The following is a 13,655-nucleotide window of genomic DNA, read 5'->3' as shown; positions in this document are numbered from 1 at the left end:
TTGCATTATTTTTTTAACATCCTTATTGGAGTATAATTGCCTTACAATGCTGTTAGTTGCTGCTGTATAACAAAGTGAATCAGCTATACGTATACATCTATCCCCATATTCCCTCCCTCTTGCGTCTCCCTCCCACCCTCCCTATCCCACCCCTTTAGGTGGTCACAAAGCACTGAGCTGACCTCCCTGTGCTATGCGGCTGCTTCCCACTAGCTATCTATTTGACATTTGGTAGTGTATATATGTCCATGCCACTCTCTCACTTCGTCCCAACTTACCCCTCCCCCTCCCTGTGTCCTCAAGTCCATTTTCTACAGCTGCGTCTTTATTCCTGTCCTGTTCCCAGGTTCTTCAAAACCACTTTTTTGTTGTTTAGTTTTTTAGATTCCATACATGTGTTAGCATACAATATTTGTATTTCACTTTTTGACTTACTTCACTCTGTATGACAGACTCTAGGTCCATCCACCTCATTACAGACAACTCAGTTTCATTTCTTTTTATGGCTGAGAAATATTCCATTGTATATATGTGCCACATCTTCTTTATCCATTCATCTGTCGATGGACACTTAGGTTGCTTCCATGTCTTGGCTATTGTAAGTAGAGCCACAGTGAACATTGTGGTACATGGCTCTTTTTGAATTATGGTTTTCTCAGGGTATATGCCAGGTAGTGGGATTGCTGGGTCGTATGGTAGTCCTATTTTTAGTTTTTTAAGGAACCTCCATACTGTTCTCCATAGTGGCTGCACCAACTTACATTCCCACCAACAGTGCAAGAGGGTTCCCTTTTCTCCACACCCTCTCCAGTATTTATTCTTTGTAGATTTTTTAATGATGGCCAATCTGACTGGTGTGAGGTGATACCTCATTGTAGTTTCGATTTGTGTTTCTCTAATGATTAGTGGTGTTGAGCATCCTTTCATGTGTTTGTTGGCAGTCTGTATATCTTCTTTGGAGAAATGTCTGTTTAGGTCTTCTGCCCATTTTTGGATTGGGTTGTTTTTTGTTTGGTATTGAGCTGCATGAGCTGCTTGTATGTTTTGGAGATTAATCCTTTGTCAGTTGCTTTGTTTGCAAATATTTTCTCCCATTCTGAGGGTTGTCTTTTCATCTTGTTAATGGTTTCCTTTGCTGTGCAAAAGCTTTGAAGTTTCATTAGGTCCCATTTGTTTATTTTTGTTTTTATTTCCATTTCTCTAGGAGGTGGGTCAGAAAGGATCTTGCTGTGATTTATGTCATAGAGTGTTCTGCCTGTGCTTTCCTCTAAGAGTTTTATAGTGTCTGGCCTTACATTTAGGTAAGGGGTTTCTCTGGATCTTTTGTGTTTCCATACAAATTGTGAAATTTTTTGTTCTACTTCTGTGAAAAATGCCGTTGGTAGTTTGATAGGGATTGTACTGAATCTGTTGATTGCTGTGGGTAGCGTAGTCATTTTCACAGTGTTGATTCTTGCAATCCAAGAACGTGGTATATCTCTCATATCTCTCCGTCTGTTAGTATCATCTTTAATTTGTTTCACCAGTGTCTTATAATTTTCTGCATACAGGTCTTTTGTCTCCTTAGGTAGGTTTATTCCTAGGTATTTTATTCTTTTTGTTGCAGTGGTAAATGGGAGTGTTTCCTTAATTTCTCTTTCAGATTTTTCATCATGAGTGTATAGGAATGCAAGAGATTTCTGTGCATTAATTTTGTATCCTGTTACTCTACCAAATTCATTGATTAGCTCTAGTAGTTTTCTGGTAGCATCTTTAGGATTCTCTCTGTATAGTGTCATGTCATCTGCAAACAGTGACAGTTTAACTTCTTTTGTGATCTGGATTCCTTTTATTTCTTTTTCTTTTCTGATTGCTGCGGCTAAAACTTCCAAAACTATGTTGAATAATAGTGGTGAGAGTGGACAGCCTTGTCTTGTTCCTGATCTTAGAGGAAATGGTTTCAGTTTTTCACCACTGAGAACGATGTTGGCTGTGGGTTTGTCATATATGGCCTTTATTATGTTGAGGTAGGTTCCCACTATGCCTGCTTTCTGGAGAGTTTTTATGATAACTTTGTGTTGAATTTTGTCACAAGCTTTTTCTGCATCTATTGAGATGATCATATGGTTTTTCTCCTTCAATTTGTTAATATGGTGTATCACGTTGATTGACTTGCGTATATTGAAGAATCCTTGCATCTCTGGGATGAACCCCACTTGATCATGGTGTATGATCCTTTTAATGTGCTGTTGGATTCTGTTTGCTAGTATTTCGTTGAGGATTTTTGCATCTATGTTCATCACTGATATTGGCCTGTAGTTTTCTTTTTTCATGACACCTTTGTCTGGTTTTGGTATCAGGGTGATGGTGGCCTCATAGAATGAGTTTGGGAATGTTCCTCCCTTCGCTATATTTTGGAAGAGTTTGAGAGGATAGGTGTTAGCTCTTCTCTAAATGTTTGATAGAATTTGCCTGTGAAGCCATCTGATCCTGGGCTTTTGTTTGTTGGAATATTTTTAATCACAGTTTCAATTTCAGTGCTTGTGATTGGTCTGTTTTTATTTTCTATTCCTTTCTGGTTGTCTCAGAAGGTTGTGCTCTTCTAAGAATGTGTCCATTTCTTCTAGGTTGTCTCTCTTATTGGCATAGAGTTGCTTGTAATCTCTCATGATCCTTTGTATTTCTGCAGTGTCAGTTGTTACTTCTCCTTTTTCATTTCTAATTCTGTTGATTTGAGTCTTCTTTTTTTTCTTGATGAGTCTGGCTAATGGTTTATCAATTTTGTTTTTCTTCTCAAAGAAGCAGCTTTTAGTTTTATTGATCTTTCTGTTTCATTTCTTTTTCATTTAAGTCTGATCTTTATGATTTCTTTGCTTCTGCTAACTTCGGGGGGTTTTGCTCTTCTTTCTCTAATTGCTTTAGGTATAAGGTTAGGTTGTTTATTTGAGATGTTTATTGTTTCTTGAGGTAGGATTGTATTGCTATAAATTTCTCTCTTAGAACTGCTTTTTCTGCATCCCATAGGTTTTGGGTCATTGTGTTTTCATTGCCATTTGTTTCTAGGGTTGTTTTTTTTTTTTTTTGGCAGTACATGGGCCTCTTACTGCTGCGGCCCCTCCCATTGCGGAGCACAGGCTCTGGACGTGCAGGCTTAGCGGCCATGGCTCACGGGCCCAGCCACTCCGTGGCATGTGGGATCCTCCCAGACCAGGGCACGAACCTGTGTTCCCTGCATCAGCAGGCAGACTCCCAACCACTGCGCCACCAGGGAAGCCCTCTAGGTGTTTTTTGATTTCAGTGATCTCTTGGTAGTTTAGTATTGTACTGTTTAGCCTCCATGTATTTGTATTTTTTACCGACTTTTTTCTGTAATTGATAGCTAGTCTCATAGCATTGTGGTTGGAAAAGATACTTGATACGATTTCAATTTTCTTAAATTTACCAAGGCTTGATTTGTGACCCAGGATATGATCTATCCTGGAGAATGTTCCATGAGCACGTGAGAAGAAAGTGTATTCTGTTGTTTCTGGATGGAATGTCCTAGAAATATCAAGTCTATCTTGTTTAATGTGTCATTTAAATCTTATGTTTCCTTATTTATTTTCTTTTTGGGTGATCTGGCCATTGGTGAAAGTGTGGTGTTGAAGTCCCCTACTATGATTGTGTTACTGTCGATTTCCCCTTTCATGGCTGTTAGCATTTGCCTTATGTATTGAGGTGCTCCTGTGTTGGGTGCATAAATATTTACCATTGTTGTATCTTCTTCTTGGATTGAGCCCTTGATCATTATGTAGTGTCCTTCCTTGTCTCTTACAACATTCTTTATTTTAAAGTCTCTTTTGTCTGATATGAGAATTGCTACTCCAGCTTTCTTTTGATTTCCATTTGCGTGGAATATCTTTTTCCATCCCCTCACTTTCAGTCTGTATGTATCCCTGGGTCTGAAGTGGGTCTCTTGTAGACAACATATATACGGGTCTTGTTTTTGTATCCATTCAGCCAGTCTGTGCCTTTTGGTTGGAGCATTTAATCTGCTTACATTTAAGGTAATTATCAATATGTATGTTCCTCTTTGCATTTTCTTATTTGTTTTGGGTTTGTTATCGTAGATGTTTTCCTTGTGTTTCCTGCCTAGAGAAGTTCCTTTAGCATTTGTTTTAAAGCTGGTTTGGTTGTGCTGAATTCTCTTAGCTTTTGCTTGTCTGTAAAGGTTTTAATTTCTCTGTCGAATCTGAATGAGATCCTTGCTGGGTAGAGTAATCTTGGTTGCAGGTTTTTCTCCTTCAACACTTTCAATATGTCCTGCCAGTCCCTTCTGGCTTGCAGAGTTTCTGCTGAAAGATCAGCTCTTAACCTTATGGGGATTCCCTTGTGTGTTATTTGTTGTTTTTCCCTTGCTGCTTTTAATATATTTTCTTTGTATTTAATTTTTGACAGTTTGATTAATATGTGTCTTGGCATGTTTCTCTTTGGGTTTATCCTGTGTGGGACTCTCTGTGCTTCCTGGACTTGATTGACTATTTCCTTTCCCATGTTAGGGAAGTTTTCAACTATCATCTCTTCAAATATTTTCTCAGACCCTTTCTTTTTCTCTTCTTCTGGGACCCCTGTAATTCGAATGTTGGTGTGTTTAATGTTGTCCCAGAGGTCTCTGAGATTGTCCTCAATTCTCTTCATTCTTATTTCTTTATTCTGCTCTGCAATAGTTATTTCCACTATGTTATCTTCCAGGTCACTTATCTGTTCTTCTGCCTCAATCATTCTTCTACTGATTCCTTCTGGAGTATTTTTAATTTCAGTAATTGTGTTGTTCATCACTGTTTGTGTGCTCTTTAGTTCCTCTAGATCCTTGTTAAATGTTTCTTGTATTTTCTCCATTCTATTTCCAAGATTTTGGATCATCTTTCCTATCATTACTCTGAATTCTTTTTCAAGTAGACTGCCTGTTTCCTCTTCATTTGTTTAGTCTGGTGGGTTTTTACCTTGCTGCTTCATCTGCTGTGTGTTTCTCTGTCTTCTCATTTTGTTTAACTTACTGTGTTTGGGGTCTCCTTTTCGCAGACTGCAGGGTCGTAGTTCCCGTTGTTTTTGGTGTCTGCCCCCACTGGGTGAGGTTGGTTCAGTGGGTTGTGTAGGCTTCCTGGTGGAGGGGACTGGTGCCTGTGTTCTGGTGGGAGGGGTGGCGTACGGTGGTGTGTTTTTGGATAGCTGTGAACTTAGTAGATTTTAGGCAGCCTGTCTGCTAACGGGTGGGGTTGTGTTCCTGTCTTGCTAGTTGATTGGCATGGGTCATCCAGCACTGGAACTTGCTGGCCTTTGGGTGGAGTTGAGATGGAGATCTCTGGCTTGCTGGCTGTTGGGTGGATGTGGGTCTTAGCGTTGAGACGGAGATCTTTGGGAGACCTCTCGCTGATTGATATATTACATGGGGCCAGGAGGTCTCTGTGGTCCAATGTCCTGAACTCGGCTCTCCCACCTCAGCGGCTCAGGCCTGCCTCCAGGCCCAGGCGCCAAGTCCCTGTCAGCCACACGGAGACAAATGGCATCTTGATGCCGCGACGCTGAGTGTAGTTCCAGGGGAAGGAGCTTGCTGGTGCTACTCTTGCTGCTCCGGGTGACCGCCGCCTCTGTTAACAGCTCCACTAAGCCTGAGGGTCTACAAGTTGCAGGAAGATGAGACCACCCGGGGCAGCCTTCAAGCCGTGATTCTTGCCATGATCCCTGCTGTTGCTGTCATGGAATCCGGCTTCCCCCACTGCTGCCCAAGTCGCAGGAATTTGTTTCATTATAAAGAAAATTTGTCAATTTTGTATTCAGTAAATTGTACTGCCTTTTCACAGGCAGTGTTAAAACAACCATATGATATCAGTGCTTTCACATCCCACTTACGTAGGTGAGAGCACTGTGATTTAATGAAGCAATAGAGTCCAAATCCAGACCCAAGTCTGTTGCACTCCTGCATCCAGGACATTAACAACCAGAATACATTTAATTATATATTTTCAGTGGAGGCAAAGCAGGAGGGTCTCCCATCAGTATGATCCTCCTCTCATTACTACAGCCCTTTCTATGTATCGCAAAGTTATACTTTGAAAGAATTGCACAGAATTAACTTAGTTTTGTTTTCTTTTTGAAAGTCAGTGTCCTAAGTCACCTTATTCAGAAACATTTTTCGTGCTTTATAGGAATAAAATTATTTATAGTTCTAATTCCAAGATTGAAGTTCCCCAGAATCAAGGTGGCTCCGTTTGGCCTTTACTTTCCTGTCTTTCAGTTCATCTTTGTCATTTTCTATTGTGAAGTAGCCCTTTTGTGCTAATATTATCAGAGGACCCAGATCAATCCTCAGATATTACATACTTACAGGGATGTTTAGAGCAGCCAAGAAGATAGTTGTTAGCTCTTTTTTTGCCAGGTACGCATTGTGTTCAAAATGTTTCTCGTATGTTGTCAAGTTAATAAGAATCACTGATCTCAGGCTCTGTGAGCAAGGAGAGTATTACATAATTCTTTCATAGTCCCAGTGTTTGTTAAGACTATAATTAAAAACTTCATTGCACACGCTAAGTATTGATGCTGTCAGCTCTTGTTGCACCCTCAACTCTTAATCCCTGTGGCTGTGTTTGCTATAGGAGAACCCATTGTAGCCTCCAGACTACTCACTTGATTGATCCCCTACCTCTCTCTGCTCCTGTCTTCTCCTCTTTTTATCTGTCTACATTTTGGCATTTCACCAGATTCCATCTGTAGTCTTATAATCTTCTAGCACTCCATTCTTTCATAGTCATATTTATTCTCAGCATGATAAATTCAGTTGTCAACTCTAATTTCTCTGTTGAGACTCAGGCTTGCATTTCCAACTGCTTGTTGAATCTGTCCATGTGTCTTAGCACCTGAGACTCCAACTGAATTCATGTTATTTTTTTTTATTCAAATCTCCTTTAGCTCTCTTTGAATTATATCACCAGGCACCTAGTTCTCCAGTATTGAACCAGATTATCATCTGTACTTAACCTTTATTCAAGACAGTTCTATCATGTTAGAAAAGATCTGTCAGCTTCCCCCTAGTCATTCTTTTCCAAAACTTAAAATCAAGTTGAGGAATGTATCTTGTAGTTCTAGGGATTCAGTAATCTAACTAGCTGCCCACAATAGCTACAGCAAATTGAGCCATGCACTCAGGGCAAGCTGTTTTCTCAAAACATGTTTTTAATTTAGAGGTTGTATTAGCTTCTGTGAGTCAAGAAGACATTGTTTATTGCTTTAGAATTTCAAAGTACCAACCTTATTATGATTTAATAAGTTAAAATTTGATTTGTAGAGTATATGGTTGTCTGCTAGCAACTTAAGAGATAAAATTTAAACTTATTTTGACAACTTAGAGAAAATGGAAAAATTCATAGAAACATACAACCTACCAAGTTTGAATCATGAAGAAATAGAAAATCTGAACAGCCTATGTTAGTAAGGAGATTGAATCAGTAATCAGAAACCTCCCAATAAACAAAGTTCATGACCAGATGGCTTTACTGGTGAATTCTACTAAACACAAAAGAATTAATTGTTAGCAGTCCTTCTTAAACTCTTCCAAAATTGGAAGCATTCTCTCCTTTTCCATAACTCATTTTACCAGGCCACCATTACCCTGTTACCAAAACCAGGCAAGTATGCCACAAGAAAAGAAAATTACAGGCCAATATCCCTGATAAACATAAATGCAAAAATCTTCAACAAAATATTAGCAAACTGAATTCAGCAATACATTAAAAGGATCATTACACCACAGCTATGTGAGATTTATTCCGAGGATGCAAGCATATAGTTCACTGTCTGCAAAACAAAATGAAGGCTAAAAATCACACGATCATCTCAACAGATGCAAAAAAAAAAGCATTTGACAAAATTCAACATCCATTTAGGATAAAAACTCAACAAAATGGGTACAGAGGGAATGTACCTCAATATAATAAAGGCCTATAGCTGATATCATACTCAACAGTAAAAAGTTGAAAGCTTTTCCTCTAAGATAGGGAATAAGACAAGGTTTCCCAGTCTCGCCACTTTCATTCAACATAGTATTTACAAGTCCTGTCACTGCAGTTTAAGCAAGAAAAAGGCATCCAAATCAGAAAGCAAGAAGTAAAACTGTCACTGTTTGTTTGCACAAGACATGGTATTATACATAGAAAATCTCAAATTCACAAAAAAACTTAAAACGCATAATCAGTGAATTTAGTAAAGTTGCATGATACAGAATCAGTATACAAAAATCTGTAACACTAGTAATGAACTGTAAGAAAAACTGAAACAGTCAGATTTACAGTTGCATTAAAAGGACAAAATTTCTAGGAATAAATTTAACCAAGGAGAGGAAAGGCCTGTACACTGAAAACTAAAACATAGATGAAAGAAACTGAAGAAGATACACATAAATGGAAAGATATTCCATGCCCATGGATTGGAGGAATATTAATATTGTTAAAAAGGTCCGTACTACCTAAAGTTGTCTAACAGTGTCAGTGCAGTCCCTTTCAAAATTCTAATGGCATTTTTCACAGAAAGAGAATAGTCCTAAAATTCTGAATCACAAAAGACTCCAAAAGCTAAAGCAATCTTGAGAAAGACGAACAAAGCTGGAGGCACTGTGCACCCTAATTTCCAACTATATTACACAGCTACAGTAATGAACAGTGTGGTATTGGCATAAAAAACAGACACATATATCTGAGGAACAGAATAGAGAGCCCAGAAGTAAACCCGTGTATACATGATCAAGTAATTTATGACAGATGACCCAAGAATATACAACGGGGAAAGAAGTCTCTTCAGTAAATGGTGTTAGGAAAACTGGACAGCCACATGCTAAAGAATGAAACTGGACTGCTTTCTCCACCATACACAAAAATAAACCCAAACAGATTAAAGACTCGAACGTGAGACCTCAAACCCTTGAACGTAAGACCTGAAACCATAAAACTCCTAGAAGAAAACACAGGCAGTAAGCTTGACAGTCGTGATTTTTTTTTTTTAAGTTTGACACCAAAAGCGAAGGCAACAAAAGCAAAAATAAACAAGTTGGGTGATATCATCAAACTAAAAAGCTTCTGCACAGCAAAGGAAACCATCAACAAAATAAAAATGCAGCCTAAGGAATGGGAGAAAATATTTGCAAAACATTTATCTGATAAGGGGTTAATATCCAAAATGTACAGTCATCCCTCAGTATCCTTGGGAGATTGGTTTCAGGACCTGCCATAGATACCAAAATCTACGGATGCTCAAGTCCCTTACATAAAGTGGCATAGTACAGTTGGTCCTCCATATTTGCTGGTTACAAACCCACAGATACAGAGGGCCAGCTGTCTAAAGAACTCATACAAGTCAGGAACAAAAACACAATTTCACTATTAAAATGGACAGAGGATCTGAATAGACATTTTTCCAAAGAAGACATACCAGTGGCCGACATGTCCGTGAAAAGGTGCTCAACATCACTAACAATCAGGGAAACGCAAATCAAAACCACAATGAGCTATCACCTCACACCCATTAGAATGGCCGTTATCATAAAGAAAAGAAATGCCAAACGTTGGTAAAGACGTAGAAAAACGGGAACCCTTGTACCCTATTGCTGGGAATGTAAATTGGTGCAGCCATTATGGAAAACAATATGGAGATTCCTCAATAAATTAAAAATAGAACTACCATATGACTCAGCAATTCCACTTCTGGGTATTTATTTGAAGAAAATGAAAACACTTTCTGGAAAAGATACATGCACGTCTCTGTTCATTGCAGCATTACTTAGAGTAGCCAAGCTATGAAAACAGCTGGTGAAGTACAGGGGAGGGAAAGCACTGCAGTAACACAGGTGGTACTTTGAATACAGGTTTCCTCCTGACATGGAGTGAGCCTCAGATGTGGAACAGAGGGTCTTAGAATGGCTTTACCAAGCAGGCTGGGTAACAGAGGACCTTGAAGTCCAGGCATATAATTTTGTGTTATTACTGCAAGAGACAGAATTAACCGTTTTTTTCAAAGGAACATTTTATTAAAGTATCATATGTATACATATATGAACTATAGAGATTAAAGTATATAGATACTCACATACTTAGCACAAATGTGAAACTTACTGAATTTTAAAAAGTGAAAACACTGATAATATGCACCATTCAGGTCAAGAAATAGAGCATTTCCAGGTCCCCAGAAACCCTGTCATGCCCCTCCCCAGTCTTAACTGATCAACTTCCATCCACCCACCTACTCACACAAAGCGTTAACCACTATTATGACTTCTGTCTTCATCGATTAATTTTGATTGTTTCCAAACTTGTTTTCTAAACATTAGTTGTTTACAGTATATACTGTTTTGTGTCTGCCTTCATTTGTTCAACAGTATGTTTATGAAGCTCATCTATAGTATTGTGTGTAGCAGTAGTTCTTTTATTCTCATTTCTCTATGGCAGCTCATTGTATGAATATATAACAGGATTTAGTAGCCAGTCTACCGTTAATGAACTTTTGGGTTGTTTCCTAAAGTAGAAGTTCTGCTGTTAACAGTCTCTATGTGTCTTCTAGTGAACATATGCATATAGTTCTGTCAAGGACACACCTGGAAAACTGAACTCTTGGGTCACAGAGTATGTGTGATTATCTTTAGATACTGCCAAGTATCAAAGTGTTGTACTCAGGAGTCTTCAGTCACCTGAAAGCAGAAGTGTGTCGTTCACTTTTTTGTAACCTCATAGGCATAAACCACATTGTAGACCCTTGTACAGTTTTTGAATACAAAACTTGAGAAATGCTAATTAATGTATATATAGGAAGGGGAATAAAAAATACCGATCAGCATCGGCCAACATTTCTTGATCCAGCCACTAGGCTTAGGAGTGAAATAGTGTGCTGCCACCATGTTAGGATGTAGAGTGTAAGGGGTTAGAAAAAAAGGGACTCTGACAGTTGGAGATTGAGGCAGGAACAAAGATCATGGGGAACATGGAATACCATGCTTTTTTGTTTTTTGTTTTTAAGGGTAACTTATAGTCATTACAGGGTGATTAACATTGGGTATTCTTCACTTAGAAGAAATAGTTTATCTTAGTCTCGAAGGGCAAGGACGATTATAGAGTCCACATATTTTACACATAAGAAACTGATGTCAGTATTTTAAGGTCCATGTTGCTTAGTGGTATACTCATTTTAACTTCGCCTTATGTTTCTTTCCTTTTCCCGTATCAGGCTCAAACACATATGAAGAGGCAGCTGCATATATTCAATGTCAGTTTGAAGACCTCAATAAAAGAAAGGACACGAAGGAAATATACACCCACTTCACATGTGCCACAGATACCAAGAATGTGCAGTTTGTCTTTGATGCTGTAACAGATGTCATCATAAAAAATAATCTAAAAGATTGTGGTCTCTTCTGAGTTTTGCAGTAAATGGTAAAATGCATTTTCAAACCAAATGAGTACTTATATGTGGATCTCTCTACACTAGAGTCGTGCAGCAACACAGAATGTAGTATATGGGAAATGCATCTGGGACCTGACCAAAATTGGTTTTTTGTTGTTTTTTTTTTTAACTGGAAGTAATGGAAGGTCCTTTCTTAAATGTGAGAGGTGGTCCTGCAGTGTGAAACTAAGGGCAGTGTTAAAGCTGGACTCTGGTGTACTGATGACTTCTGTGTAAGTGTAAATATGCAAATGTATGTATACATGTATTTATGACTTTAGTTTTCCACATTACTTTTAGGTATTAAGAGTGGCAACTTATGATTTTAGCGTGATGGCTTGGGAAATAACAGAAATATTAAGTACTTTGTACTGAAAGACTATTATGTTTGCCAGTTTTAAACAGCTTTATTTATGTTCATATCCTGTAAATTTTTAAGTACAGTAATTAATATTAGGACACATTGCAGCCCTGTCTTGATTATATGTATACTTGTAATCATAAAAATGTTATTTGTACAAACATTGCACAGACTATTTTAATAACATGATTTGTTCTTTAAATTTAATGTGTTTCATTGAAACGTTCTTGAAGTGGAGGAGTATACCTGCCTTTGGATCAGTTAAACATCGTATGCATTTCAGTTTTTCTTTTAAGAATGCATGCTAATCTGATTCTACATTAGATTTGGTTTGAAAACAAATTTCAGATTTTTGAGGATATACTTACAGACTTATTATAAATTCTTAATTTTTATTCGGTTGGTTTGTTTTCACTTTGAATTTTAATATTTGGATGGTATTCATGCATTGCCTTAAAGGTGATGCCAGATTTTTATACACTTATTTATAACTAAGTTTAGGTGGGTGTGAGAGCATTTTTGTGGGTAAAAAATAAGTTAGCATAATGAATTTTGAGACATTCATTTGCGTATTTCCTTTGGGAAATCCCTTGTACCTACTATACATGATAGCTCCTTGTTTAGAAGATAACAAGAAAGATCTTTGAATATTCTGCTGATGATAAAATGCAAGCTTTAAATTCATATATGTAAGTAACTAGTTTCAAATTTAATTATCACGCTATGTTAAAATTACTTTTTTCCCTTAGATTATTCAAATTGCCTCCACTTGCCTGAGTTTGTATTATTTCTTTTTAAACTGTGCTATTATTTCTGAGAATGAAATGGGCAATTACACTTAGAAAATGAGTAGCAGGATTTAATTAAGTCAGTGATTGTGTGTATCCTCAAGTAAGTGTTACATTTCTGCTAGATAACTGAATTTTGATAGTCATTTTTAATTATTCATGGTGTGTCTGTATGACCTTGTTTCAGCAAAGTGAATAGCATTCCATACCCTACTTCTCTTTTTTACTCATCTTGAAAAAGTTAGTCTTTCAGTAAGCTTCATGGGTAAGTAGTTTCTAAATTTAGTTGTGTGCTCTCATTCTGTTGAAGTCTCTTTGTGGTTGTGTGTGTGTGTGTGCGCGCGTGTGTGTATAACCGTTTCATTTTGGGGATTTGTTTTTCTTCTCTGTAATGTAGAGAAATTCAAAAATTTCTTAACAAAATTCTTCAAATGTGTTAGTTTAGATTCTTTATGTGCCTTTGAGGAAAGATATGTTTTCATTAATTTTATGGATGGAAGACCTGTTGTATTCATATTATGAAGCTATGAAGTTCAACTATCCTGTAAGTCAATTTGAATCATGAGAAATAAGTTTAAAACGCCACAAGAAGCACATATTGGTGACCATAATTGATGAATTCCTGAACTTTAGTCTGTGTAATTGTGTTACTAATAAAACCTAATAAATTTGAATTTTTAAAATTTTACAAACCTGTTGGCTAATACATGTTTTGCGTTAGCATTTAAGTATCAGTCTATTGTGTGTTCATTTCTTCTTTCTCTGTGTTGTCCTTCTGCAATTTCATCTACTCCAGAAGCTTGAGTTTTCCCTGCCCCAAGTTTCCTCCTGAGATGTGGTACCACATTTGGAATTGCCTGCTTGATACCCCCTTCTGAGAAGTGACTGCCTGCTCCAATTCAGTATGTGCAAACCAAATTCATCATTTTCCCTGCCAACAAGTTCTCACCCTCTGACTTTGTCATTGCACCATCATTCATTTAATCCCTCAGTGGGGAATTTTTCAGCCATATAAGTCACCATTTGCTCACAAGTCTACTTTCCCAGTGCCTCGCATGTGTCTTTTGTTT

General features: G+C 37.7%; 1 protein-coding gene across 3 annotated transcripts in view; it reads left to right on the top strand.

The window, feature by feature from the left end:
* GNAI1 (G protein subunit alpha i1) overlaps nucleotides 1-13,268 on the top strand; it is an 89,149-nt gene extending 75,881 nt beyond the window's left edge. For all 3 annotated transcript variants that reach the window (XM_060304740.1, XM_030834286.3, XM_030834285.2), the window contains exon 9: nucleotides 11,221-13,268. In XM_060304740.1, coding sequence (XP_060160723.1) covers nucleotides 11,221-11,411 — 191 coding nt within the window. In that variant the 3' untranslated portion in view covers nucleotides 11,412-13,268. The remainder of the gene's footprint in view (nucleotides 1-11,220) is intronic.
* Nucleotides 13,269-13,655: the final 387 nt, after the last annotated feature.

The sequence above is a fragment of the Globicephala melas genome, chromosome 9, assembly GCF_963455315.2.
Source record: "Globicephala melas chromosome 9, mGloMel1.2, whole genome shotgun sequence".
NCBI classification, from domain to species: domain Eukaryota; kingdom Metazoa; phylum Chordata; class Mammalia; order Artiodactyla; family Delphinidae; genus Globicephala; species Globicephala melas.
The sequence above is the reverse complement of the archived record's forward strand: the minus strand, read 5'-3'. Positions and strand labels throughout refer to the sequence as shown.